This window comes from Centroberyx gerrardi, chromosome 14 (genome assembly GCF_048128805.1).
Source record: "Centroberyx gerrardi isolate f3 chromosome 14, fCenGer3.hap1.cur.20231027, whole genome shotgun sequence".
Classification (NCBI taxonomy): Eukaryota; Metazoa; Chordata; class Actinopteri; order Beryciformes; family Berycidae; genus Centroberyx; species Centroberyx gerrardi.
This window is the reverse complement of record NC_136010.1, coordinates 20,921,480-20,947,937: the sequence shown is the minus strand read 5'-3', so window position 1 is coordinate 20,947,937 and position 26,458 is coordinate 20,921,480. Positions and strand designations below refer to the sequence as shown.

Sequence of the window (26,458 nt, the reverse complement as noted above, 5' to 3'; positions counted from 1 at the left end):
AGCACTGCTGCAGCGGGGGAATCACTGGGAGAGATGTGTGGGTCTCTAGGAGGGTGACCTACTTTTGCTCCCCACTCTCTCCTCGTATCCCACTCTCCCCTCTTTGGTCTGCGGGAGAGAGGCGCGAGTCGCACTACTGAGCACACAGCTTGTAACGTTATCCCCTCTGACTGCAGGTGCAAGGCTTTACAAGCCGCGACCAAAGAGGCAGATACAGTTGCTGCATGGATGTTGTGTATTATGCATGCATCTGTGTTCCCACTGCTGCCTTACTCCAAAATTTATTTCCCCAAGTTATCTTTTTTTCATCTTGCAATATCATTACCGTGCTCACTGGTGGTGGTGTGCATGTGAGTGTGTGGTGTGTGTACGTTGTGGGGAAGGTGTGTGTGTGTGTGTGTGTGTGTGGGTGGGTGGGGGGGTAGAGAAAAAGAGACATGAGTGTCATAGTCATAATGATATGTTCTTTTGACGGGGCACTGCACTCTACTCAGCCTATTAAAGAGAATAAAAACAAATTTCTTCTAATCTAAAGCAGAAGATTCTTAGATGCAGATGACTGTAAAACTGCAACATTTCAGACAATGGAGGAGACAACATAATTTATTAATTCCATAGAGATGAATGTGATGCCAAACGTTTCAAGAATACGCTCCACTCCCACTGCTGCTCAGCCTTTGTTGTATGGCTGAGAGAATATCTAAAAAGGAGCATATCTATTCTCTCTCTTTTTTTTAAGCATATGTATTTCCAGACCTCAGACAGTACAGAGTCCATCTCATAGAAGTGGATCAGGACTGTTTTGAGGACACCAATGAACTGTTACTACAAGTGAATTGGGGAAATTGTTGTAGATTTTGCACCTGATAGTCATTCCTCACTACCTGTGTGGCAATCTTGTAATCTTGCTTTTTGGCAATAAGGCTTCCAATTTATCTCCTCCCTGCCCACAGTGGGTCACATTCAAAGACTCTTGACACATGACCTTCCCAAGTTTGAGACCCACTGTACCAGAAGCAGTTTGCAGTCATGCTAACATCACTGATGACTTATTCAGTAGCCTTGCCAATGCAGATTAGCTAGTCTTGCGAATGCCTCAGCCAGACTGTTTGGTTCCCTCTGCAGCTCAGAGCGTTGCTCCTGGGTGTGATGTGCCTCCCAGCATCAGTTCCACTGCATCACTGGCTGTTGCCGTAGAAACTTGTAACTCCAGTTTTGGGGGGTTTGTACTTGAGCTGAAGGTTTATACGCTCCTATATAGGTAGAGCCGGTTTCATGATCCTGTGAAACCCACTTGAAACCTATAGAAATTCACACATGCATTCTAAATTCCTTCACGGAGATCCAAGGTTTTCATCCGTCAGCAGCGATAGGCAAGAAAACCGGAGGGCAAAAACATGTCAAGACCAGCTCCTTCAAGGTCTGACTGTCTCATCAGGTTTTTTATTTCTCAGGTGTGAGTCAAACACGTTAAGATCTGGTTCTGCTATGCGTGGGAGCTTCGTGCAGAATTCATCCGCCACAGACTGTTCATGAATGTGAGTTAAGGTTATTCATTAGCACGACAGCACTCAGGATGTCGGTCCCGGAGGAAGCGGTAATAAACAAGCTTCTCTCTCTCAGGAGCAGCGAGTCATTAGAAGTTTTGACCTTGGCTCTATTGTGCGATAATCGTGTTAGGGTAAGCCTAATTGCTTAAGGAGTCACAGACTGGCAGCCCAAAGCCCTTCAGCTTGGACAAAGTCTTTATCCACTGGAGGGCTTTTTCAAAGTGTGCAGTGGGTTATGTGCTGTTCCTGTCAGTGGATCCTGGGGAGGGAGATGGTGACAGCGTCCTGTAAGAAGCCACGAGCGGATAGGGTGAGGACCGGGTCAGAGATGGAACAGCTGGAAAGGAAACAAAGGAAAGTACTTTGTAGGAAGTCAATTTCACCGTGTCAGCCAGTATCAAATATTCAGAGGCCTAAAAGGAATCCAAAACATCACCGCCGCGTGTAAGGAGTTTGAGATTCAATGAATGGTGAAACAGGGTTACGGAGGATACCAGGGGTTCACTCCCTGTATCGAGAGCTGCTGGAAACTGACATTGTTACAGCAACAGAGCAGCTGATCTCTTTAGAAAAACAACTAGGCCGAATCCACCACCAGTTATCACTGATGGAGCATAGGAAGTGTTACCTTTAATAGATTCCATGCATTTTGGAGTTTGAAGCCATACAGCCTTAAAAGACCATGCTCTACATAAGCAATGTGAAGTCAAAAATAGAGCCTCTTATATCATGCACTTAGCAGGAGTAGTTTTACTGTGATCATCCTGTGCTTTAAAAAAAAAAAAAATCCAAGGATTACAAATGCCCTATCATGAATTGATATGAACCCACGCAGAATAGAGGTATTCACAGCCCAAAAAGGAGACATTTTGATGAAGTCCTGGACAAATAAGAATTTAAAGGTTCCTTGATCGGGTGATTTTGAGTATCAAGAATATCATCATCAAAACTACTGGGTACAACTCATTTAATAGAGGTGAATTTATTGACTTTCACTATATGAGCTATAGCAGTATAGCCTGGGCAAAAACAATGCAAACACCCTCTTCCAGTAGTCAGTCAGTCAGTCAGTCAGTCAGTCGACTTGTTCCATTCAATGTTTAACTTAAATGAGAAGTGCAGAGTTATTCAGAAAGGGAATTACAACAATTAGTTGAAGGAAGGGCTTATCAATAATGCAAGTTGCTGCTCTGCAAGATGAGTGAGGATGATCCTAAGCTGATTACCTAGAGAGAAGGGTTAACCAACAAACAAGAGACGGTGAGTGCTTTACTGTGTAGACCTGGCTTTCATCTGAAACACCTCACATGCCTGTTGTCTCTGCCGGGATATTTTGTTCATTTCAACAGTTCTGGTATCAGAACAGGTACGGCCAATGAAGGTGAATGTTTGTTCTTCTATGCACTTTGTTTTAGGGAAAAGTAGGGCAAGACAAGCTGCAGGCTTGCTCAGTCCCCGCCCCCCTGAATCACAACACACACACACACACACACACACACACACAAACATCAACTGAGCATGGATACAGTTGGTGAACTATATGAACTTTATCATAACCTCAGTGTATGGATCATAGTGAGCACAAGCAGGTGATAGCTGCATGTCTTGGTTATGTGTGTTTCATGCCTAATACCTTTTGTGATTGATTTCTCCACCTCAATGTAGTCATTCATTTTTTTCTCCCTTTGTTTATCGTCTCGCAAAATATTTTTGAGTTTGATTAAGGCGACTGTTCTCATCCTTTATCTTGCCATCTCCTGTTCGTCTTGCGGCTTTTCACGGCAAGAATCAAATCCAACATATGATGCTTTTAGACATCATGGGATACAGTTAACATCAAATGACCAGAAACAAAAGATCTGTAGGAGGGAGTGCCTCGTGCCTCGTGCCTCGTGTCTGTGGCGGAGTGTGTCTGAACGAGGCAGCCTCCTCTTGGGTACGGCTGGACTAGATACTGAGCAGCACTGAGAGGCTGCCGTTGCTAGGCGATGGCTCAGTGCTGAGAGAGGCAGGATGAGGGAATCCTGCAGACGAGCATGGGAGCTGCTGGCTGTTGAAGTCGGCGTCTCTGATACTGTGACGTCCCAGTTACCACTCATCCCGCTCTCAGCCAGAGTCCACCTACCTACTGTCTCTGCCCACATCATGTTATATCAAGGTACTCACTGTGGTGATGGAGATATCCCAACTGAATACCTATTTCACCATGTACTTTCAGCAAAGACGCAAGATATTTAGATATTTCATTTCAAGTATATTGCCATATGTTGGCTGATGATTGCATAAATTAATATATTCAGTGATCATTTAGCAACGATAAAGATATATGACATATTTGCATTGTAAAATCTTGTGCTCCAGTTATGATTAATCTGCCAAAAATGTGAAAAATGTCACCTTAATATGTGTGTATTGTGTACTTTGTAGAGTGGAAGTGGTGATGAACTGTACAACTGTTTTCATCTTGTGGTCATTTTATATACATGACTCAGTATTATCCTAACGCCTGCTGATTCAGATCACAAACCAGAGTGGTTCAATATAATCTGAACATTTGCTGTAAAGGTTTTAAATACTAAAATGCTGTACTAAAAACCTTCTGTTTCACCAATAAGATGGTGCTTAAAGCATACATTTGTGAGCAGTGTTTCTAAATTACAGTTATACTCAACTCAGGACACTGCCATCTTTATGCACCTAGTCCATTTTGTCATCATATGTTCTTGGCGCCATCTAGTGTGGAAAAGCCCTTCAATTTTCAGTAGCATTATTTGAATCAACAAGCAATCATATATTGTATGGGAAATGCCATGTTCTTGATCAGGAGAGCACTAAATGTTACTAAAGTAACATTTGTTAAGGAAAATCTACCCAATCAAATGGCTATATTCTTTAAACCAATTACCAGATTCAACATAGTATAGTAAACACTTAAGCCCTAATATAAGACAGAACTTCAAATTCAACCTATGTTGTTAAGTTACAGTTTGTGTAATTCTGATACATTAAACCCACAGCCAGCCCTCAAACCATCCACACACTCATCACATACCTGACAGACTGCAGTGAGTGGGTGGTTGAACCCTAAAAACAGGCCGTGCATCTTTTCTTGCACTATGGTTTCCTGTTCTTAAACCACCTACACTGAAACAGGAACAGAACTCTGAAGATCAACACGATCTTCAGTATAAATGGGAGTTGTATCAACGATTTCACAGTATTATCTCGCTCGTCTCCTATGCATTTCACCCATCTGCATTTGGGTATCAGGCGAGGGAGCAACTAAGCAACTTGGTAAGTAAAGTTCTCTTCAAACGCTCTTCACACATAGTCTACTTCCACTTTTGTGTCAGCCTACTCTGTTATGAAAAGTAATAAATCACTTTGGGGTGAAATACTTTCAATTGTTTCAAGAATCCTCTTGAATAAAGCGTCAATTTCTTGATACTAGTGGAGGTTCTGCCGTATTCAGTTTCAAGATATTCAAACTTGTTTCTAAAAATCCCTGTAAAAAAACCCATGTTTTGCATGGTTTCCAAACACGTGTAAATATCTCCCCCACATTGGTAGAAAAATAAATAATTCAGATGTAGTTCTTGGCATAAAAATATGATTTATGTAAGAAGAAAGTAACAGTGAATAAATCTAAATGTGAATAATGTTTGTTTTGCTACAGCTTTCTGTAACAAAGTGAGAGATTACAAATCAGAAGACACATTTCCTGGTCCAGTCTGCAATGCAACGTGGCTCGCCGAGGATCAACCCAAGGAGTTCGACTATTCTTCTACATCCACAAAACACTGGACTGTCCCCACTAATCTGACATGATGAACACGGTCCATCTCAACTGCACTATCTCACCAGCTGAGTACCAGTACCAGCTGTTCCCAGCCGTCTACAGCCTGGCCTTGGTTCTGGGCCTCCCGGGTAACCTGGCTGCCCTCTACGTCTTCATCTTCAAGATCACTCCCCGCACCTCCTTCAATGTCTACATCATCAATCTGGCTCTGGCGGACACAGCCATCCTCTGCACCCTGCCCTTTCGCATTCACTACCACGTCAACAAAAACAACTGGGTGTTCGGAGACATGGCCTGCCGCGTCACGGGGACTCTGTTCCTGGCCAACATCTACATGAGCATCTGTTTCATGACCTGCATCTGTGTGGATCGCTACGTAGCCACCGTACATCCGCACAGCTACCTGCGGCTGCGGACCTACTGCTGCTCCGCTGTGGTGAGCGTGGCACTGTGGGTCGTCTTTGGAGCGGCCATACTGGGCTTTATCCTCATGGGCCCTCTGGAGACCAATCACATCAACGGCTCCCACAGCTGCTTTGAAAATTTCGCCCGGCACGAGTGGGACAGGCGTATGGCACCGTTCAGCGTGCTGGGCCTGGTTTTTGGCTCTCTGCTGCCCTCCGGGTTCATCCTGGTGTGTTACCCGCTGGCTGCCAGGCGCATTTCGGCGATAAAGACTAAAACGGCCCAGCGAGCCGTGAGGGTGATTTGCACCATCCTGGCCATCACCGTGCTCTGCTTCGTGCCCTACCATGTGGTGTACCTGCTGCACCTGCTTCGGCACCTGGGGGTGATCCGGTCGTGCCGCTGCACCAACGCCATCTACGATGCCAGGCGGGTCACCATGGCCCTGGTCACCCTCAACACGTGCCTGGACCCCCTGCTGTACTACGTCACCACCAGCCACTGCAAATGGAAGCACTTCACGGTCAGGTGGCGGTGGAGAAGGATCAGGAGGACCAGGGGAGTTTACAGCATCGCAATGAGCTAGGTCAATCTGGGAGGTACCAGGAAAGGACAAGATGGCACATGCCTATGTAAATATAGCTTAATATTTGCTTCCATCTCACAGGATTACAAGGGAATCCATGTCATTTGTATCAGCAAAAGTAATAAAACAAAAAAGACTTTTCTATAAAAGAGTTTATTCAAGTTGGCTTTATACAACAGAATAAAGGGGGAAAATAATTTCTTATTCCTCTGATCTTGGGCAGTTCAGTCTAGACTTGTTTATGAATGAGTCGGGATGGACTGGAAAAAAACACAAGAATGGGACATTCACTGTGGACAGTATCCAGGCTGAATTTCAAGGAATATGGGGACATTTTTCAATCACTATGACCACTATAAAATGGAGCAGAACCAGAAAATATTGCTTGATGATATTTACAGATCAAAATCTTGAAGGGAGGGAGTTGTTCACATTAATAAATCCAAGATGATAAGAATGACATTATGAGAATTTTAGTGTGAATTTTCCCTTTAACTTTACACATAGTTGAGGGTTGGATCACTTGAGATTTCAGCACAATCCAGATGGAAGCCCTTTCTTCAGCAGCGTTGAAAGGAAGCTGCCCAGGTCTTCATCCTGATAAAAGAAACCAGACCAGAAAGTCAAAAAATAAGCATTGGGAGAAAACACAAAGCATCTTATTTGCACTTTTACTCATGTAACACTTGCAATCATTCACTGAAATTTGTATCAGTATGTGCAGAAAGTATGTGCAGAAAGTGCAGTGTTGAGTAATAACTGTAATCCTTGAATTATGTAACCAGATTATAAAATCTAAGTAATCAGATCAGGATACACATTTTTAATGTGTTATCTCAGTTCCTCTCTCAGAGATTACTGTTCAATTTCAGATTATACTGACTGTCTTTCATGTTTTTTTTGTACTTTTTATTGCCTTGAGGCCTGAAATTAAAATCTTAAATAATACCTTTTTTTCCCCAGTTTCATTCAATTTTAATACATTATCAGAAATGAGTACCTTTTGTTTTGATAACCACTGTATTTCATATATTACCAGGTTGTCATTGTAAATAGGTAATTGCATTTAACTTACTTACCTCATTAAATAATGGATAAATAGAATTATTTCAATAAATCATTCATTTGATGATTCAAATGTTTAAATTGTGAAAAAAGGATATAATGTATCATATCATATATTGATTTAAGCTCACCACTGTAAATGTCGTACTTAAAAATAGCAAGATGTGCACAAAAAAAAGGGGGACACCGCTGCGGGCCAGACGAAGTGGGTAACCAACAGCTGCAGCTAGTGTGTGTGTACACCATAGATAGATCTTAAAATATACCCATAGCTACCAATTTGGCTGCCACACATACGTACACACACGTCACACACACAGCCCAAAATAGATAAGAAGTGATGTTGAAAAGTGATAAAAGAAAGGGAATAGATAAAAATACTTGACTCTACTATGACATCAGTTTTTCTTGATGGCAGTGAAGTCTATAAAAATAAAACAAAATAAAATATAAATATACTAGTGTATTGTACAAGACGACCATCATTATCAATGTTATTGAATGTTTATTTATTGTATCGTCGCCATAACACTGACATTTAAAACTGCACCAAACTACAGTCTACCAGAAACTTTCGTCTTACTAATTCCCAGCCAAAAGCCAACAACAACAAACCATTTGCCTACAACACGGCCAATCCCAATCGAGATTGGTCGATTGACAGCCAATAATCGCAATGCTGGTCAATCCCAGACCGGATCGGTCAACTGACAGCTAAACATGATGTGCACAACTTAGCCCCCAAAAAAGGGACAACATACGCCTAATCCAAAACACAGAAGCGCTTAAAAAAACCTACTAGGCATCAATAAAACACCTTAAAGCAGTTTAGCAGCGCATAGGGCAAGATGACCTATTTTGACTGTATGACCTTAAACAAATGAGAATGGTGCAGTGGTTTTGTGCTTTGTACTGTATGGTGAGGGGTTTTCTCTGAGGAGCAGTCTAATATTCTTGCCAAGCTTTGTGAAAGATATTTTTTTCATGCTAACCTACATCAGACATTGGTATAGAATAAACATAATCAATCTAGATTTCTGCACCATAAATATTCATCATACAGACACAAAATGTCCTCATCAGCTCATCTTAAAATAACTAAGCAACTGATTACTTTCAGTTTTTGGCTGAGAGTACCTGATTAGGAAAAATAACTGATAATCAGAACAGATGGTTGAAATAATCTGCCCAACAAAGACTATATGTGATACCTTTGGTTTACATTTAGTAATAATTGGGTTTATCTGACACTTTGTTAGGGAACTTGAAAAGATACGACACGGAAGCAGAAATATTATTACATGTCACAGTGATATGATCACCTAATATGGTTACAGTTAGAAAGTCATTAGGTCTTTTATGTTCAGCAGCACACCCTACATGTCTTACAGTACATCTCAGATTGGTTGATATGCGTCACACACAACTGCTCACTGAGCGGTGTGTTTACACGTCAAACCACAGAATTTTCCCTCCGTTGCACAGTGCACAAATTCAACAGATCAAAATTTCCCCTCCCCCTGCTTTCAACTTGTTCTCACTTTGTTTTAGATGGCACTTAAGATGCCACTGTAAAATTAACACTGCGATACACTAGGATGTTTTACCTGATAACTCCAGGAAAGCAGCAGAACCTTGGTGTTGGTGTCTTCAGCTGAGGACGACACTTTGATGACTATAGACTCCACCATGACTGTGCCGTCAGGGAGGTGCTGGATGGTGTAACCTTTTAACACACTGAAACATAAACAGGCAGCGCAAAAGCAAGGAATTATTTCCAATGTGAGGATGTAAAAGCATAAAGCCTACAGAAATCACCTTGGATTACTTGACAGAAATGGAACAGAAATGGAAGTGTCATGGAAATGCAACTTTCACATTAAATCCTAGGCATTAAGCTGACACTCCTATCCAGAGTGACTTACAATGAGTGCAAAAGTAATAAGCTTTAACTCAAAGACCTGCAACATTAGGAGCAACCGACAGCAAGGAATACAAGCGTCAAAGCCACAGTGCCCAGACAAGAGAAATAACAAATATTCCTATGTCTCTAGCAGGGTCGGGGCCATTCATGAATTGAATTGAGAATGCATGGTAAATTCCAATTCAATTCCAGGAGTTGGAAATGGAATTGCACCCAGCTCTAAGGAAACAGAATTGGAACTGAATTGGAATGACAGTAAATGGAATTGAATTCCATTAATTCCATGAAATTCCACTTCTAAGAGAGGTTGTCTTGCGCTAAACATTATAAATCAAACATTAAGAATCAAATACAAGACAGTTATACAAATCAAATATATTCAATCATAATGTATGTATTACGATTACATGTTATGCATCAAACACCAACTGAAAGGTAACTTTTAACATTTTATGATATTCAGTATTGATAATATATAACACTACATGCAATCTCAGATATGTGTAAAAAAAACAAACATGGAATTTCACAGAACTTCAGTGAATTAAATTCAACTTCCTGAAATTCCAATTCAATTCCAATTCTGTTTCCTGTAGGTTTTTTCAAATTACAAAAATTCCAATTCCAATTCCTCATTTGAAATGGACTACTAGAGGCGGAAGGCAGAAGCAAGGGAGACGTTATTTGGGAGGAAGGTAGGGAGATGGTGTAGATGTGAAATATTCTTTGGAAGTTGTGTGTTTCTGTGAAATAATGTACGCGTTTGGTAGATGTTGGCCCCTCTCCTCTCACCTCTTGAGGTGTGTGTAGATTCTGTGGAGTGTGTCGGGGTCGCTGTGGGGGTCCTGGAGCTGCACGCGGCAGGTGAAGCGTAACTGATGTTCGTTGAGGCCCAGCTCCTTCAGGGCCTGCTCCGGAGACACCAGCCTCAGACTCTGTTCAGGGGAAGGGGAGAGAATACATTATCTGTCAATCATAATAACCTGAGACTGCAGCACTTAAACTTACAGGCATCTTCAGCTCATCTATGAAAGGCTCACAAAAGCATAATAGAATAGATTTTTTTTTTTATTGGACTGACATACACAGTATTATTTAATGCATAGTGTTTTTTTGTGCACATGTCAAAGCATACATACGTTCATGCATATACCGGCAAACTTACATTTTCTTTCATGATCAGGGTTCCGTGCATGGTGCGAGGTTTCTTTGGATCAGGCAGAGGCCCTAAAAAAAATAAACAAATAAATTGAAAAACAGACAAACACATGGAAAAACACTGTTGTACTGTCCTGATAGACATATAACTACATATTTTTCTGTGGTTTTAGAGCCTCATCATCTCACATATTCTGATATTTGTTGCTGAGAAGAAAAATCTTCATTTGTAGAGTCGTATGGCATAGTCAGTATAGGGGTAAGATTATTAACAGTGTAAATCCCACTGAACACCAACCTAAATCTTCAACTCGAAACAAAAAATTTAGGTCTGGAAAAAGGGAGGGAATTTTTTATTGAAACTGTGTAGTAACCCTGTTCAAAGCCATCATCAACAAGGACAGACTTTATGCGGATGTGCCCTTTATTGTCATTATACCCAGGGCTGTATATGAAAGAGACACATTTCTGGGGTTTCTAAACTGCCAGCAGAACATACCTCCGAGAGCCATCTCCCTCTTGAGCAGGTTGAGTGAGATATCCACTGGCACGCTGGGGTTCGTGGACATAGTCACTGTCTCTCCGTTGGCTGGCATGTAGCAGTTTATGCCTGCCATTCAGAAAGACACAGGCACTAACAAGACTGCAGACGTCCTACTGTGAGCGTGCATATCATAGCACCAAAGAACCCAATTACTTTTACTAAGCTAGATACTGCAGATGTGTGGTAAACAAGTCTGGTTTGGAATTGTGTCTAAACCAGCAGATGGGAGAAAACAGCAAACAGGCGACTGTGGCTGGAGTTGCACTTACTGAACTCCTGTTCGATCTTGCCCTTGAGGAACTCCATCTTCACCGCCTCCCCATGTACCAGCAGCATGTTGCGCGGCTCTGCCATACGGATGAGCTGCATGATGCCCTTGGCATCTGCGTGGGCACTGAAGGACATGTACTCCACCTGAAGCTTCACATCCAACTGTAAGAATCACAGAAAAACTAAGAAAGTCAGTAACCAAGCCTGATGTCGTTTTTCACATGGATGAATTCCTTTTTTATGTTATTTTTTAAGCACTTCTGCATTATCAGATAGAATACAGTGACAGGGAAGATGGGAGAGAGAGGGGATGATGTGACAGAATTCATGAGTTGCAAGTACATAATATGTGACTTTACCCGCTGAGATGTAAGCATTTATTCAGGCCATAAAGTACTGTATGATCCCATAAACCACATGAATGTATACACATTCATGAAAATAAATAATTGTTTTTGGCTTACCGTTGCTCTCCCCTCCATCTCCAGTTTCCTCTGCCCATTCAGGATCTTGTGGCCAATTGTTCCTTGCACACAATACCCAGGCATGATTACCTAGCACAAGAAGATCAGGTTACACTTGAAGTATTGTTATCTTAAATCTCTTGCATTTCCTAATGAGACTCACCATGTTCTTGTCATTGCCAGCCCATTTCTTGAAGATCTGTAAAGACTGGCCAGCGTGCAGCATACCTGGTGTGGCAAACACCACCTAAAAGTGTTTACATATTAGTTCACTGCTATTTGAGTCATCAATCTTAAGCTTAAAGTTTTTAAATATGCACTCTTTAGAGAAAAAAAAAGCTCACCATTGGTCCAGGATTATCTGCATAGGAGCGATCAAAGGCCTTGATATGCTTGAATTCAAACATGTTTCTCTGTACAAAGGTTTTGCGAATCTTCTGGTTGGTCCATGTGATGAAAAGCTTGTAGTAGTGATTAGCTTTCTCTGTCAGGCCAGTGGAGAAGTAGATTGGGGCCTTTAGGTTCATTCTCTCCCTGTGGAATGAGAGGCAGGCTGTTAGTATTTGTCCAATGAGACACCACTTAAGACAAAAAGTCCATATACTGACATGTTTCTATCAAGCTTAATAAAATGACTACACCTATTTCAAAAAGTATTTTGTATTTGTACTCTGAAGCCAGACAACTTGTGACCTTATAGATTGTAATTGTGTGCAATCTTTCCACACTAAATTGACTTTGTAAGCATTACATTAAAAACAAAAACCCACCCTAAAACAGATTTACTGTGTTATTTCTTAAATATTACACAGTTCAGTATTTGTAAATATGAAAAACCTCTTGCCCATTAATAGCTGGAGACTATATGCCACAAAATGTCACAAAATGTTAATTTGAGAGATTCCATCCAAATGAACTCTATTTCATTGGAATGCTAACAATTATGAACTTTAAAATGAGCTTATACTTCATATCACCCAGACAGGGACCTGTCACTGTTTCCACAAGTCACTGTCAGTTCAAAAGTATTTGTCTCTCATTGACATTATCAAAACAATCTTTGCTCCCTTGTTCCCAGCTTTGGGAGAGACTTGTTCACGTTCACAAACATAGACTGGATGTAGAAATAACATGAATTTTGTTTAGGGTGTATTTTCTTTTTAAATTTAAGACCAACCCTACCAAAATGTTTCCAATAGGATACAGAGCTCCTGTGCTCTTCCCAGGGCAAAAACTGGAATGAGAACCTGAGAACAGAAGATAAGAAGAATGCAACAAATAAATGAGAAAATAAACACTTAAGTTCAATTATTAAAATTCTCTCCATGATACCTCACAAAATGACAAAAAAAAAACAACCCTCTGTCCTTCATCTCAATATATTCAACTATGTGTAGTTCTTACCTTTCCTCCCCGTTCTACGGTCTCGTGGACTTTCTTCAGGAAGTCCCTCTCCCTGCATCTCTTTGAGTCACGGATGGTGGTGGCGTATGTGGACTCTGAGATGAGGATGTCTGGCCGACACTTATCAATCCATGCAGCCCTATGGAAATATAACACAGGACATGCAGCAGAAGGCTTAAGAGACTGTACATAGGTATAGGCTCCAGCGGTGTATCACTAGATAAATACCACTTACCCTAAATGTCTGTCTGGTGTCATGTTATAATCTCCCTAAAAATGAAAAGAGAGCTGGCATTATTCTAAGACAAGGGTTGTCAAATTCACTGATTGAGAAACAGTCCAGACTTGTTTATACTCACGGTGTAGACCACAGACTCTGATCCCACTTTGATGTGCACCATAGCAGCTCCCAGAACGTGGCCTGCATAGTACGCCTTGATCTCCAGCTCATCATCCACCTGCCATCAGCACAACAGAAACAACTTTATTTGCCATCAAACGAGACGAGCAGCTGGTGCAGACATTATTAGTGGATGGATATCTGGGCACATCAAAATATCAGCATCGCACCTGGACAGTTTGGTGGAGGTTCAAAGGTATCACTTTCTTCATGCAATCCTTGATCATTTGTGAAGTGAAGAAGTTGGTTTCGCCCTTTTTGTCGACAGTGATCTTCCGGAAGTCTTCCAGCAAAATGGGACAGATGGCCTTGGTGGGATGGGTCATGTAGATGGGTCCATCGTAGCCCACCATCTCACTCATGTAGGGCAGAGCGCCACAATGGTCCAAGTGGAAATGGCTAGGAAAGGAACAAGTGTAACTATGTAGAGCCACTGGAAGATTATGTTTCTTTTCTTGAGGTCAGTGAGATACAAATGGCAGATACTAGCTATTCAGATGACAAACCTGATGATCACACAGTCCAAGAACTCTGTCAGACGGCCATTCTGGGTTATATAAGAGAAGTCTGGGAAACGTCTCTGGAATGACAATACAGACTTGCCATCAGTAGGGATTAAACTGCAAAATATTCTCTTTAGGGAGAACCAATAGAGCTGCACCCCGGATAGGGCCACCACATAAGGAGCTCATACAGGTAAGGCAATATGCAAATAACTTGCGCATCGCACAATATGAGCAAACCTTGACATACTGGGTATCGTTTCTTGTCTTGAACAGCAAGCTACTTTACTTACATCATCATTGAATCCCATGTGCATCCCACAATCAAGCATAATATTCTTGCCTCCAATGGAGACCAGGATGCAGCTGCGGCCGACATCCTGTCCAGCACCTTGGAGAGAGAGCAAGAAAGTTGTGGGAAGGCACACTAAAACATTGTGGATGCACAAGTATGACCACTAAAAACAAAACAGCAAAGTAGTACAGGACGGAACATCCACGCTGCTTTCGACCCCGATAACAGAATATGCAAAAGTTATTAAGGTTGAAACAGGCACATGGTGAATGCATAACGTTAAAATTATCTTCTCTAATTGTTGGCGTTAACTAGCTTTGTTGATGCTAGCTAGCTAGCAACTGTACTCACCCAGTGGTGTTACTTTTATTTCAGGCATGTTCTTTAATCCGTGTAAGTCTGTAGATAGATGGGTGCCACCTAGGTTGCCCTGGCGGTCTAACTGTGTCCGACGAATAACCCTTTGTCTACAAAGAAATATTTATTATCTAACGTGTATACATGTAGTTATTCCATGTCCATGAGCTTTCTTGACCAGAGTGTCAAGCCATACAGACTAAAAAAATAAAACATCCGGTCTTAACATTCAAAATAAAACACTTATTTGAGTGGGACAATTTTTCCTAAAGACGATACAATAGGAGCTCCCGTTCCTGGTGTCAAGTCAGCCAAGTGGACAGCTTAGTATTTTTAACTATGGTCTGCACCTGGTCTGTAGACAATACTTATTCTTTTTATCAAGCTACCAGATTTTTAACATTTTCTTTTACTTTGAAGGCACAATCGTCGTATTTCCGGTATTCTTCCTCACGAGCCTCAATCCGGGTGGACCGGCTGGAGTCTGCGCAGTAGAAGCGGATCAGACCAAGGAACGAGTTGTCACGTGAAAAGCGCGAAGAGCAATGCGTGGTTTTTCTTTCACTTTTCATTGTCCCTACTGGTAATGTGTCGTTTAACGCGTAGTCTTTCATTGTATAACAACACCTTTATATCTGTGTCGACCTCCAAATCGTGAGCAAATCGTTAGTTTGATCCATTTGTTGCCCGTTTTCATCTCTACGACAGCACTTCCTTATAGAACAGTATGGCCGGTTCTGTAGCATCAGAGGACCAGAAATTCTGTCTTCGAGAGGTTCTCGACACTTTCAAGTCATGTCTATCGGAAGATAAAGAAGTCTTTATTGAACACTATGTAGCCGGGTGGCGTGGTCTTGTAAGGTAAGTGGTTTAGGGGCAAATGCCTACAAGCACATGATGTCAAATCCTGTCCTGCTGTATTGGACTTCCTGTTTCTATTTGCCATGCAATTACTGCATAATTATTATGTTTCTTTCAAGCCCCTCACATTATGCAGCTGTAATGGATTAGACCGCCATGTCATAGGTAGTAACAAATTCATTATTTATTTATTCCCATAATAGGTTTTTGAACAGCTTGGGAAGTGTCTTCGCTTTCATCTCTAAGGATGCCGTCAACAAAATCCAGATCCTGGTCAACCACCTCAACGGTGAGAACGGGTCTCACTACATCACCATCCAGTCTATGGTTAAATACGAGCTGGAGAATGGACTAGTGGACCTAACCAAGAGAGGCAGCCATCCAGAATCAGGCTGCCGTACTCTGCTGAGGCTCCACCGCGCGTTGAGATGGCTGGAGCTGTTCCTGGAGAGCCTCCGCACCAGCACTGAGGACAGTAAGACGTCTGTCATGTGCGCAGAGGCCTACAACGAGTCCCTGTCCCAGCACCACCCCTGGGTGGTCCGTACGGCTGCAGGCATGGCGTTCTGCGTCCTCCCTGGGCGCCCTACTTTCTTTGAAGTGATGAATGTAGGCAGCCCGGAGCAGGTGGTGGCCATACTAGGGGACGCCCTGCCTCTGATCTCTGAGGCGTACCAGGTCACCGAGGAACTTTATGCTCAGCATAACCTGCTTGAGTTACCTTAGAGAGCAACAAGTGCTAACTTTTGCCACTGGCAGGCAATTTAAGAGGGGGAGGTGCAGAAGTGATGCGTCCCTCTTATTAACTTTATAAGTTGGATGATCAGTGAAAAGTATCTCCTTCTGGTCCCTGCTCATTGGCTGTCAAGCTAGCTGCTCCTCTTGTTTTGTGATTAAGGTCTATGTGTTATCTGTATTGTCTAATAACTACGTATAGTTCCACTCAGGCACTAGACAAGGTATTACCTGATTGGACCAATGAATGTTAATGAATCAATACCATTTGAATGTGTACCTACTGCTCACTCCAGTATTTAAAGTAAAACTAATGGTAATGGTAATGTTGTCATGTTTATCATGAATCATAATTATGTATCTCTTCATTATCTTTTCAATTCAACATTTCCCTCTACTTTTCTTTACATAGATGAAGGGAACACTATGATCTCACTGCAATTTTTACCATTCAATGTTTAGTCTGTATGAAATAAGTTACAAAATATACAACGTATAATCCGCAGGTTTTGGAGCACCCTCAATGAGTAAAACTAGCTATATATCTATCAGTTTATTCATAATGAGTTATCAATGATTTAATGTGAGTGATATCGTATAAACATTACAAGATGCAATTTTCAACAATTGTAATAATAGGCTACCTGTTGCGAAACAGTGTGGCCTAATAAAACTTTTATGTTGACTTGCTTCCTGGCTGTGAATGTGTGTGATGTTAGATTTATTTGACACTTTAGACACTGACCCTCATTGATAAAGGTTCTGTCACATGAACTCCCATCTGAGAAAATTTCAAGTAGGTCAGGAGATCTTTAACGCATCTTTTCTGGCTCTGTCCTCATTTACAAAAAATTTGGTGTGAAATATTCCAGTGGTTTTCTGGGGTCTGTGGAAAGGACATTCCCCCTGATCCAGAACTGGCACTCTTTGGATGCTCAGAGACTGCTTTAAGCTATACATCTGAGGAACAATTGGCATTGATGCTTGGTATGGTAGCTGCTAAAAAAATGAACAGATTGGAAATCACCTACACCCCCCTGCTTTCAGAAATGGCTCAACGAAATGATCATAATCATACAGATGGAGAGAATACGCTTCTACAAATCTAAAGCGCCCAATAGATTTTGGAACATATGGGGTCCATTCATTGACTGTCTCAAAGATAAATAATTGTTAATTATATTCTGTAGTGATGCAACCCTGTACTCCTTACCCTTTACCTGCACTCTTGTAATACCTGATTATGTAACTTTTTGAAAAGTGCTGTGAACTAAGTCATACTATATATATATATATGTATATATATACATATATATATATGTCTGGCAGCTTCTCTTTCTCCCTTTTTTTTCCTTTTTTCTCCTTTTTCTTCTCTTTGTTATTTTTATTTATTATTATTATTATTATTATTTTTTGCCTTATCTTGTTTACATGTGTCTTGAATATAAAACTGAAAAGCTGAAAATAAAATATTTTAAAAAAAAAAGTAGGTCAGGAGACAACAGCGGTAAACAATAAACATCTGGTCAGAACAGACATTCTTATACATTCTCTCCCAGTGTTAGTGGATGAAATAATAGTGAAATTAAACTAATCCTCATTTTGCTGGGGACCCTATGGAAACCACTCAAGGGCCTATGGGCGGTCCCTAAACCCTATTTTGAGAACCGCAGGCCTACAGCACACAACTGTAGTCAGTGAACTCACTGCAGCTGCACGCTTCCAGCACCAGGGGGCTCCCTCCCTGCCTTCAGCCACAGATGGTCGTCAAGGCAACCAGACTGTCATGGTAACTTCACTGACGCTGAAGAGAAATACTTCCTGCTGAAGCTTGGGAACTGGATGGAAAGCGACTCCCTAGCAGTGAAAATAAACGGTATTTCTATAACTTAACGTACTTATGCTTTCATGTAATAATAAGGCAAATGGTAAACCTGTCTGTCAGTGTGCTGCTGCAACTTCGGCTATGCTAATGTCAGTAAGGCTAGTAGAGAGCATGTTTAATATGTTAACTAATGGCTTTTTAACTCTTTGACGAGACCAAACGTTACATTGAAAATGGTAGCCTACTTTAGAGCACCTGCCTCTGTCAGTGGATTAGTGGCTGTAGATTTGTTGTGTAGGTCATAAGGCTAAAAACAACAGTGATGTGTAAAGTATATGTTAAGCATCAACAGACACCATGTCAAGAATCCAGAGACGATGCCTCTCTAATCAGTTTTTCTTTAATTCTCTTTGCACAAAAAAGTGAAACCAAGACCCGTGCTGAACTCAGACATAAGAAAGTCAACAGCTGCAGATCAATGCATTTGACAAGGCCAAAGTCCTCCAAAGGGCGAAGCAGACCCACTGTAAACCACACTCTATATGGAGATGATACAGCCAGCATCCAGAACCCCCCAGTGACTCCAAAATCCCCTGCGCACAGCAGGTCACACAGCTACCTCTGCTCCCAGTCCCAGTCCCGGTCCCACACCATGATGAGGCAGACCAGCCAGCTGACCCAGGACGAAGTGGTCCACATGCTGCAGTTTGTCCCTGCTGTTCCGGCACTCTCTTTAAACAAGTACAAGGTCCTTCCATCCATTGAGAAGAGGCAATCGGAAGTGAACCCTGGGAGTGGCGTGGAAAAGAAGATGTCCAAGCTCAACTTATCTGATAATGCCATCCTCCAGCAGGGGCAGGGAGAGCCGTCTCTCTCCGGAGCGATGACCCCGGCCGTGACCCGGCCCAAGCCGTCTGACCCGGGCCCCACCCTGACCAGAGAGACTACAGAAGGCGGCTCTTCAGCCGGTGCTGCCGGCAGTTTGCTCCTGGCTATCCGCGCGCCGTGCGGCAGGAGGTTTCAGCAGCACTTTCGCCCCACGGACACTCTGCTCACGGTGAGAGGCAGCGCAGAAGCCAGATACGGAGCGAGGTACGGCGAGGCCTTCATCGAGACCATGGATGTGCCTCGCAGGACCTTCACAGACATGGACATGACCCTGGCCCAGTGCGGCATCTTGAACAGATCAGTGCTGTGCATCTCTCAAGAGGACAGCTTGTAGTGGGCTATGTGCGAACCTGAATGATACGTTTTGTTTGACTGTAAAATCTAGGCCCTATGCTTATATTCAAGTCTAGAAAAGCTTTTTTTTTCCATTGCTCAAGGCAGATTTAATATTTAAAGTCATCTGACTCAAGGACAGTTCGGGAACATGTTCTGCGTTACCAATGCACATAATATTCCAGACAGTTGCACAAAGTTTATTCAAACAGCACTAAGTTTATTGCCACACACAACCATAAAATCATAGTCAGTGCTGTATGCCTGTATCTGCCTTGTCACAGAAACAGTCGGCCTATGAGCACACTGAAGTTAAAACGGTGATCTATTTCCTCTGACAAAACATTCAGTAGGTGACAATAACATTACACAGCATTTTTTCATCAAAATAGCAAGCAGCTGATTCAGGGCTTTGCCTGCTATCAATGGCTGGTTTGGAAAAGAAAATCCGGATTATCTCAGTGTGGTATTGGCATTCAATACCAAAGCAAAGAGGTTCTTGTAATACCAACAGGCCTGCTGACAGAGCCTGGCAAATGTAGCGGTCCTAACACCAACAACATGGTTTTCCCACAGTCGATTTGATGCAACTTCACACACCTTTCTTCTGTGATTGATGTTCTCATATGCCAAATAAAATCTCTCAATCGGGTGTAAAAGCTCAAGACTAGGTTGTCAAGATGCAGTGAATTCATCAAAGATGCATCATGCTTCATTTTTGTATTATAAAAACTGTCCTGCTAATCAGATTTCTTGGCTGTAACCACTTGTATAATTGTGCTTGCTGGGTGTAAATATGGTAGTGTCTTCATGTCTGTAAATATGAAGATCTTAAAAATTAGCCTCTTTTTAATTTACAGATTGTATCAGTGCATAGTCAAATGAACATGGCCGATATGGGCTTATGAATGACAATGTTCTTATTTCTGTTAGGCCCTAGTACCAGAACCTTTATGTTCCTACAAATGACACAGGTGACATACTGTTCAAAAAGGGTGACAAAGAGAACCTCATGCTTTATGCACACAGAAGAGGGAAACCATTTCAAATTGCTGACTCCATTTTCAGCAAGTACTCAATTTTCACTTTGCTGCCTTTACTTTAAAATAACATTCAAACTGACTGAAGTCTGGAAATCATGTTTTCTGAATGTGTAAGAGCTGTTTTCATAACGAATGATAGAAGAGAACCACTATGTTTGAACATGTTTCAAATGTCTTTAGCACAAACGCAACCAAACTACAGCTTTCTTTGTCAAATTTTATTATAACACCATTACAAACAATGAAAAGTGCACAAAGAATAAGGGAGTTAAATGCTGCTTATCTTTATCAGCTTCTGCAAACAGTTCAAGTCAATTGCCATCTGAATATATTGTATATTCACTAAAGAAATATATTTTCATTGCAGTGTTATGTTCAATAAAGCTTCTCTCAGGTAACTGATTTAATTCTTTCAGACACATCATCAAACACAATGGTATTATTACTCTGTAAAGGTGCCAAACACCTGTCAACTGACAGGCTAAGAGTGCCATGCAAAAATAGCACCTCAACTGCAAGTAAATTTCAAGTTTTAATTTCACACATTCATATCTGCAGTTTTGTTTTTTTGTTTTTTTACATACATGTTTTTTTTTCCTTCTGTAAACAAAAACAGAGCAACAGCTCTAGCTTCACAGTTTGATTTAATACAGACTCAATTATCAGGAACCAAAACTAGGTCAACTATCGATAATAGGCTGAAATAGGCATTTTAAACCTTAAAATGCTTCAAGTCATTTGAGGATAGTTAATCTCAAATCAACCTTGATCGAGCTATACAAGCATCTATGAGACACACTCTCATATCCCAGTGATGCTCCGTTAAGCTTGAGAATTATTCTACTAATTCACTTCCACTCTTAGTATCAGAAAATCAGACACATCAACACTGCAAACTTTCAACGGTAGCATCAAATGCATTAAATGCTGTTACTAAGAGCTAATGGTTAGGTCTACCACTTCCAGGTCTCTGGGAGACGCTCAGATCTTAAAGGCTTAGGTGACTCCAGTGAGATCAATCAAAGAAAAACAGAACATACTGAATGAAATCAAAATAAGTGCAAACTATTTGGCACAAACTACTGTCAAGAATTAAAGCTTTGCATAGTCAGGATTAGCGAGCACCTCTCTTATGTAAACAAAATAAACCCTTGAAAGAACTCAAGTCAAGTGCGAGGTAACACGTCTAACTGGATAAGTAGTAGGTGGTGGACTAGTAGCAATGCATTCAGTTTATCAGTCTCTCAAGCTCATCGAGATCCTCAGTATCAAGTTTCAAGATTTTCCTGTCTGTGAGAGAGAGAGAAAAAATAAATCAAGTTAGTCAGGATCCAAATAGTTGCCGTCTTATAGTATCAGTGTCACATTAGAAGAAAAAGAAACGTACTGAAATGAGCTTCAATTTCGTTGATGATATCCATGCTGTGTTGGCTGTCAACCATGTTGACGGCAAATCCTTTTTTGCCAAAACGCCCCGTGCGGCCAATCCGGTGGAGGTATGTCTCGTTGTCAGCTCTCCCCTCTCTGTCCATTGGAAGGTCAAAGTTGACCACAATCGACACTTGCTCTACATCGATACCTGTAATTGACACATCCGCAAGTGATTGAAACATTTAAAATCACCTCCCCAACAAAAAAAAGTTTTGAGTTTTATAATCTTAGGAAATCCTTTACCTCTGGAGCAAACATTTGTGGTCACCAGCACCTTTTCCTTGCCGTTCCTGAAGCGTTCGATCACGGCGGCTCTCTGCTCCACGGTCATTTCCCCGCTCAGCAGTGCCACCTGGTGGCCTTCTTTGGTCAGCTGTCCAGACAGCCAGGCAGCCATCTTGCGAGTCTGAAGACAAGGCACCGTGTCATATGTCAACTTGCCGTCACTCAACAGCAGGATACATATAGTTAAGGAAAATAAGATTCTAATTATTAAGAGTACTGGAGCCATGTACTTAGGATGGGTTCAAACAGCTGACTTACGTGGCAAAAGATCATGGCCTGTGCAATGGTAAGGCTCCCATACAGATTGCAGAGTGCGGTGAACTTGTCCTCCTTCTCCTTGCACACCACGTAGAACTGCTTGATGGTGTCCAGAGTCTCCTCTTCACGCTTCAGCTTGATGATATTTGGGTCAGGAACCACCCGCTCTGCAAACTTCCACACGGAGTCCTCAAAGGTTGCAGAGAACAGAAGCATCTGGCAGTCCTTTGGCAGCTGTCTGCAGCAAGAAGAGGAGAGAATGAGGAAAACACTAAAAGAGGGGAGAAGAGAAGACTGTTGGCTGACTTATACAGAGAAAATAAGCGGAGGCCTGTCATGTAGTTCAAACGTTATTGTGAGAATAGGTGTTCTTCTCTGAGGGGAGCCCGCCTTTGGATACGAATGCTCTGGTCCTGATGCCCCTGCGTGGCAATCATGACATCGGCCTCGTCCAGCACAAAGACGGAGATCTTCTTGGGGTCGATGATCTTGAACTTGGTGCACCAGTCCAGGACTGTGCCTGGTGTTCCAATGACAATCTGCTCCTGCAGCTTGGTGCCTCGCTCCACTGAACAGAACAGAAAATCAATAACATGAACTGATGTGGCAACACTAGCTACCACAAACAATACAAGTACAAGTACAAATACTTCATTGTCAAATTGGATCAGAGGTAAGTTATGATCACACTGGTCTTACTTCTATTGCCCCGAATGGCATATGCCAATTTCACTTCAGGATAGAATTTCCCCATTTGCTCAATAACATGACCGATCTGCACAGCAAGCTCGTATGTGGGTGAAATGCAAAGGCACTGAAAGAGACAAAAAAAAAAAAAAAAAAATCATTCAATTCATTGGGGACTACATGTCAAGGCCTACAACTGAAAATGTGGACACTGACTGGTTCTACAAATTACAAGTCACATTTACCTGAGTCCACTTGTTGGCTGGGTTTACATGGCTGAGCATGGCCAGTGAAAAAGCAGCCGTTTTACCTGTGCCAGACTGCGACTGGGCGATCAGATTCTGAGGTCTGGAACCAGAGAAAATACACACATCGCTGAGAGGATAAATCACAGATGATACCTGATGTGAGGTATGTTAAACAGTGGTTTTAAACTACTGTTTTCATGAGGCTAGGTTCCCTGGCACTGAATAGAGGAGAATATGAGTGTCATTTAAAGTTATAGCCCATTTACTTCTGTCTACGTGTAATTTATATCTCTCCCAATCATTTTACAATGCATGCCATATGCAATTAGTTTTTTGTTTTTTTTTACATTTAGTTGTTTTTTGTTGTTTTTGAAATACAAACTTTACAGTGTCAAACTTAATTTAAAATTAACTGCCCAAAATAAGAAGCCATGGATGTGAAAATAAAGTCTGTAAGGCAGCATGTTTGAGGGATTATTTCCTGGCGGAGACTTCCATTTCTTCCTGTGGGTGTCAGGTGATTGACAGCAAGCAGAGCGTAACGTAATGCAGCGCTAATATGAAAAACTCTCAACTCAGGCACAATGAAATAACGATAAAACAGAAACTGACAAATCCAAATTAACGCTTCATGTTTATCAAGTGTGTAGAAGTTGTTTTTCACAGTGTACAAAAATGAAGGGCTGCAAATGGCTTCTTCTGAAGGTAGGACAGCGAGGCCTGATATCTCCAGCTACCCGACTGCAGACGCCACCAGGAGTAATGTAAAGGAGACGGGCAAACTAGATGATTGACAAAAACTTTTTAAAAAACCCACCAGTATTATCTTTAAAGCCATGCTCTGGACTAAACTAAATTTCATTCAAAAGACTCCTTGTTATTAAAATATGTGATTCAATGAAGGGTTTCTCAACCCAGGAAACCCTGAACAACAATTCCCCGAATACTGAGCAGTGAAAAGTGGGCACTCACGGCTCTGCCAGCATCATGGGCAAAGCGTTCTCCTGGATCCTAGAAGGTCTGTTGAAGCCCATGCTGTACACACCCTGCAGCAGCTGAGGTTTCCTGTTAGTCAAAACAACAGGAGTGCAGTTTTAAAAAAGTAGATACTGTCAGGTAAACCAACCATATACACATCACTGTGTGTATCTACAGGTAGCTAAGAGAAAGTTGTCTTCACTGTCATAACCCTGCAGACTTACAGCCTCAGCTCTTCAAATGTCTTAACTGAGTACAGAGGAGAGGTGGGGTCTCTCTGGAGAACCTCCACCTGGTTTCTGTTCTTCACTAGAGTGTGGCGGATCAATTTATTCAACAGGGACTGTTCAGCCGGGTCCACTTTGTCACCATCGTCTCTCCCGCCTGCATGGTCACTCTTCTTTGGCACAATGTTTCCTACACGAGAACACCACAGAAGAACGTCAAAAAAAAGTAAAGAAAAACAAAATGAAAATTGACTGAAGATGCAATTGAGGTAAAAAAACAAAAAACAAAAACAAAACAACGATGAATTTACCATTTATTTCTCCCCTCACGTTACGTTGCCCATCCATTTTGCCCATCCATTTCCTGTCAAACTGGTCAAGGACAAGATTTTTTTTGACATTGTTAGCATGGAAAATGATGAAACAGCGTTTCATGTAAGTTAGCAAGCTGTAAAGCAATCCAGCTAGGTAGCAGGCTGAGCTAGCCGGAGCTGTATTAGCTAATGTCCGATGAGCGAGTGTTTGATCCTACTTTTTGCATGTCACGAGCTGTCAGTTACCTTTCAAACTTACCTTAACGGGTACAGTCGTAGATTCTTGAACATCGACTGCCTGCGCCCAGGAGTCTGAAGCCATTTTCGAATGTTAATGGTGTATTTGATTATTTTTTTTAACGACACTTCATCAAAAGTTTGATGTGCGTGAAAGTGAAGTGACGATGTGCCGCTTTCATCAACCAACCAGCAACCGCAACCAGCTGTGGACCCGACCTCACCCCTCATGCTGCCTTCACTTATATAGGAAATATCGGAATTGTGACTGAAGCTAACGTAAACGACCCATTTAAGTGGTAAATACAGCAAGGAAAGTGGGAATTTTTTAATGCCACTATGTCCAACCAAGCATAACCGTGATACGAGATGTTTAAGGGGCATGTCTTGAGGGAAACATTGTGGGAGAAGTCGTGTCAACAGCTGTTATGTAATTGTTTGACATTCCATATTTCTATTTTCACTCATTGTTTAACTTTTGGTTGTCATATATTTTTGTTATTTCATAAAATAAAACACCATCAACCGAATTCAGCTTTTGTCACAGGGTTCTTTAGTGACCAAAAGCACTTGAATGCGCGACAAGTTGTATTTACGACTGTAGAACTCGGAAGTACAAGCTTACGAGCAAGACATGAAGGCAGCATGATGTTCCCCACCCTGTTTCCAGAGGGACCCATGGGGGCACACACTGCTTTATACAATATAAGGCAATGAGTTCATATGTATTTAAGCCCTTTATAAAAACCTATTTTATAATCTTGCATATAATAGTTAATGATACGTTTTCATACCATATAATCGTTGTGTTGTACTTGTTTTTTGACTTTGTTTTGCATATATTATACTTTGTAATGTTGATTTTAAACTGCCAGTTTTGTCAAAGCCGTAACGGTCTTAAGTGTTAGCTAATTTGTTAGTTTACTCATTTCCTATCTGAATAACCAGGCATTGACGTGTGGTGCTTTCTGATGGAGAGATGCTGTGAATCAGTCTTGACATCCAGATGCAGATAAGATACACACACACACACACACACACACAAGTCATTTGGCTGAAAGGGGAATACCACTCACTTTAAGAATTAATATTATTCCTATTTGGTCTAAGACAGTTTAATCAATATTTGTTAACATTAATACCATAATATTTGTGAACATAACCAGCTCAAAGCCAGACAAAAGACAGAAATCAGAGAAGTACGATTTGGACCTGTAATCTTATTAAGAAATATTGTAGAGCTTCTTTATAGGCAATGAATGTGCAATTGATTTGGTAAACCCACTGAATTGCTGCGTTTCTAAACCCAATTAAGCTGTGTTTTATAGTGGTCTCAGCAGAGCAGAACATGCAGCCATATCCACAGAAAGTCCCCCTGGCTGTG

At 41.6% G+C, this 26,458-nt stretch overlaps 5 protein-coding genes across 5 annotated transcripts; 3 read left to right on the top strand and 2 right to left on the bottom strand.

Annotated features, from left to right (window-relative positions):
• The first annotated feature begins 5,336 nt into the window (after window positions 1–5,336).
• LOC139914880 (lysophosphatidic acid receptor 6) lies at window positions 5,337–6,506 on the top strand. The gene has a single exon (XM_071903306.2). The coding sequence runs from the start codon at window positions 5,375–5,377 to the stop codon at window positions 6,338–6,340; it is 966 nt and encodes a 321-aa protein (XP_071759407.1). The 5' UTR covers window positions 5,337–5,374; the 3' UTR covers window positions 6,341–6,506.
• On the bottom strand, window positions 6,484–14,897 carry ints11 (integrator complex subunit 11). Its single transcript, XM_071903304.2, has 17 exons — window positions 14,719–14,897; window positions 14,366–14,463; window positions 14,076–14,149; window positions 13,740–13,968; window positions 13,529–13,627; window positions 13,405–13,439; window positions 13,170–13,308; window positions 12,948–13,012; window positions 12,110–12,299; window positions 11,929–12,012; window positions 11,766–11,855; window positions 11,301–11,463; window positions 10,987–11,097; window positions 10,495–10,556; window positions 10,122–10,264; window positions 9,013–9,142; window positions 6,484–6,937 (listed from the first exon to the last, which is right to left on the bottom strand). Exons 1-17 carry the CDS (start codon window positions 14,744–14,746, stop codon window positions 6,872–6,874), a joined length of 1,806 nt encoding a protein of 601 aa, XP_071759405.1. The 5' UTR covers window positions 14,747–14,897; the 3' UTR covers window positions 6,484–6,871.
• A 328-nt stretch (window positions 14,898–15,225) lies between these two features.
• On the top strand, window positions 15,226–16,954 carry cptp (ceramide-1-phosphate transfer protein). The gene is made up of 2 exons (XM_071903292.1): window positions 15,226–15,585; window positions 15,789–16,954. Exons 1-2 carry the CDS (start codon window positions 15,452–15,454, stop codon window positions 16,309–16,311), a joined length of 657 nt encoding a protein of 218 aa, XP_071759393.1. The 5' UTR covers window positions 15,226–15,451; the 3' UTR covers window positions 16,312–16,954.
• A 1,669-nt stretch (window positions 16,955–18,623) lies between these two features.
• On the top strand, window positions 18,624–19,367 carry ubxn10 (UBX domain protein 10). Its single transcript, XM_071903299.2, has one exon. The coding sequence runs from the start codon at window positions 18,624–18,626 to the stop codon at window positions 19,365–19,367; it is 744 nt and encodes a 247-aa protein (XP_071759400.1).
• A 308-nt stretch (window positions 19,368–19,675) lies between these two features.
• ddx19a (DEAD-box helicase 19a) lies at window positions 19,676–25,225 on the bottom strand. Its single transcript, XM_071903290.2, has 11 exons — window positions 25,097–25,225; window positions 24,835–24,895; window positions 24,521–24,713; window positions 24,291–24,383; window positions 23,316–23,418; window positions 23,083–23,197; window positions 22,774–22,951; window positions 22,384–22,621; window positions 22,084–22,246; window positions 21,797–21,988; window positions 19,676–21,699 (listed from the first exon to the last, which is right to left on the bottom strand). Exons 1-11 carry the CDS (start codon window positions 25,157–25,159, stop codon window positions 21,638–21,640), a joined length of 1,461 nt encoding a protein of 486 aa, XP_071759391.1. The 5' UTR covers window positions 25,160–25,225; the 3' UTR covers window positions 19,676–21,637.
• Between the last annotated feature and the right edge of the window lie 1,233 nt (window positions 25,226–26,458).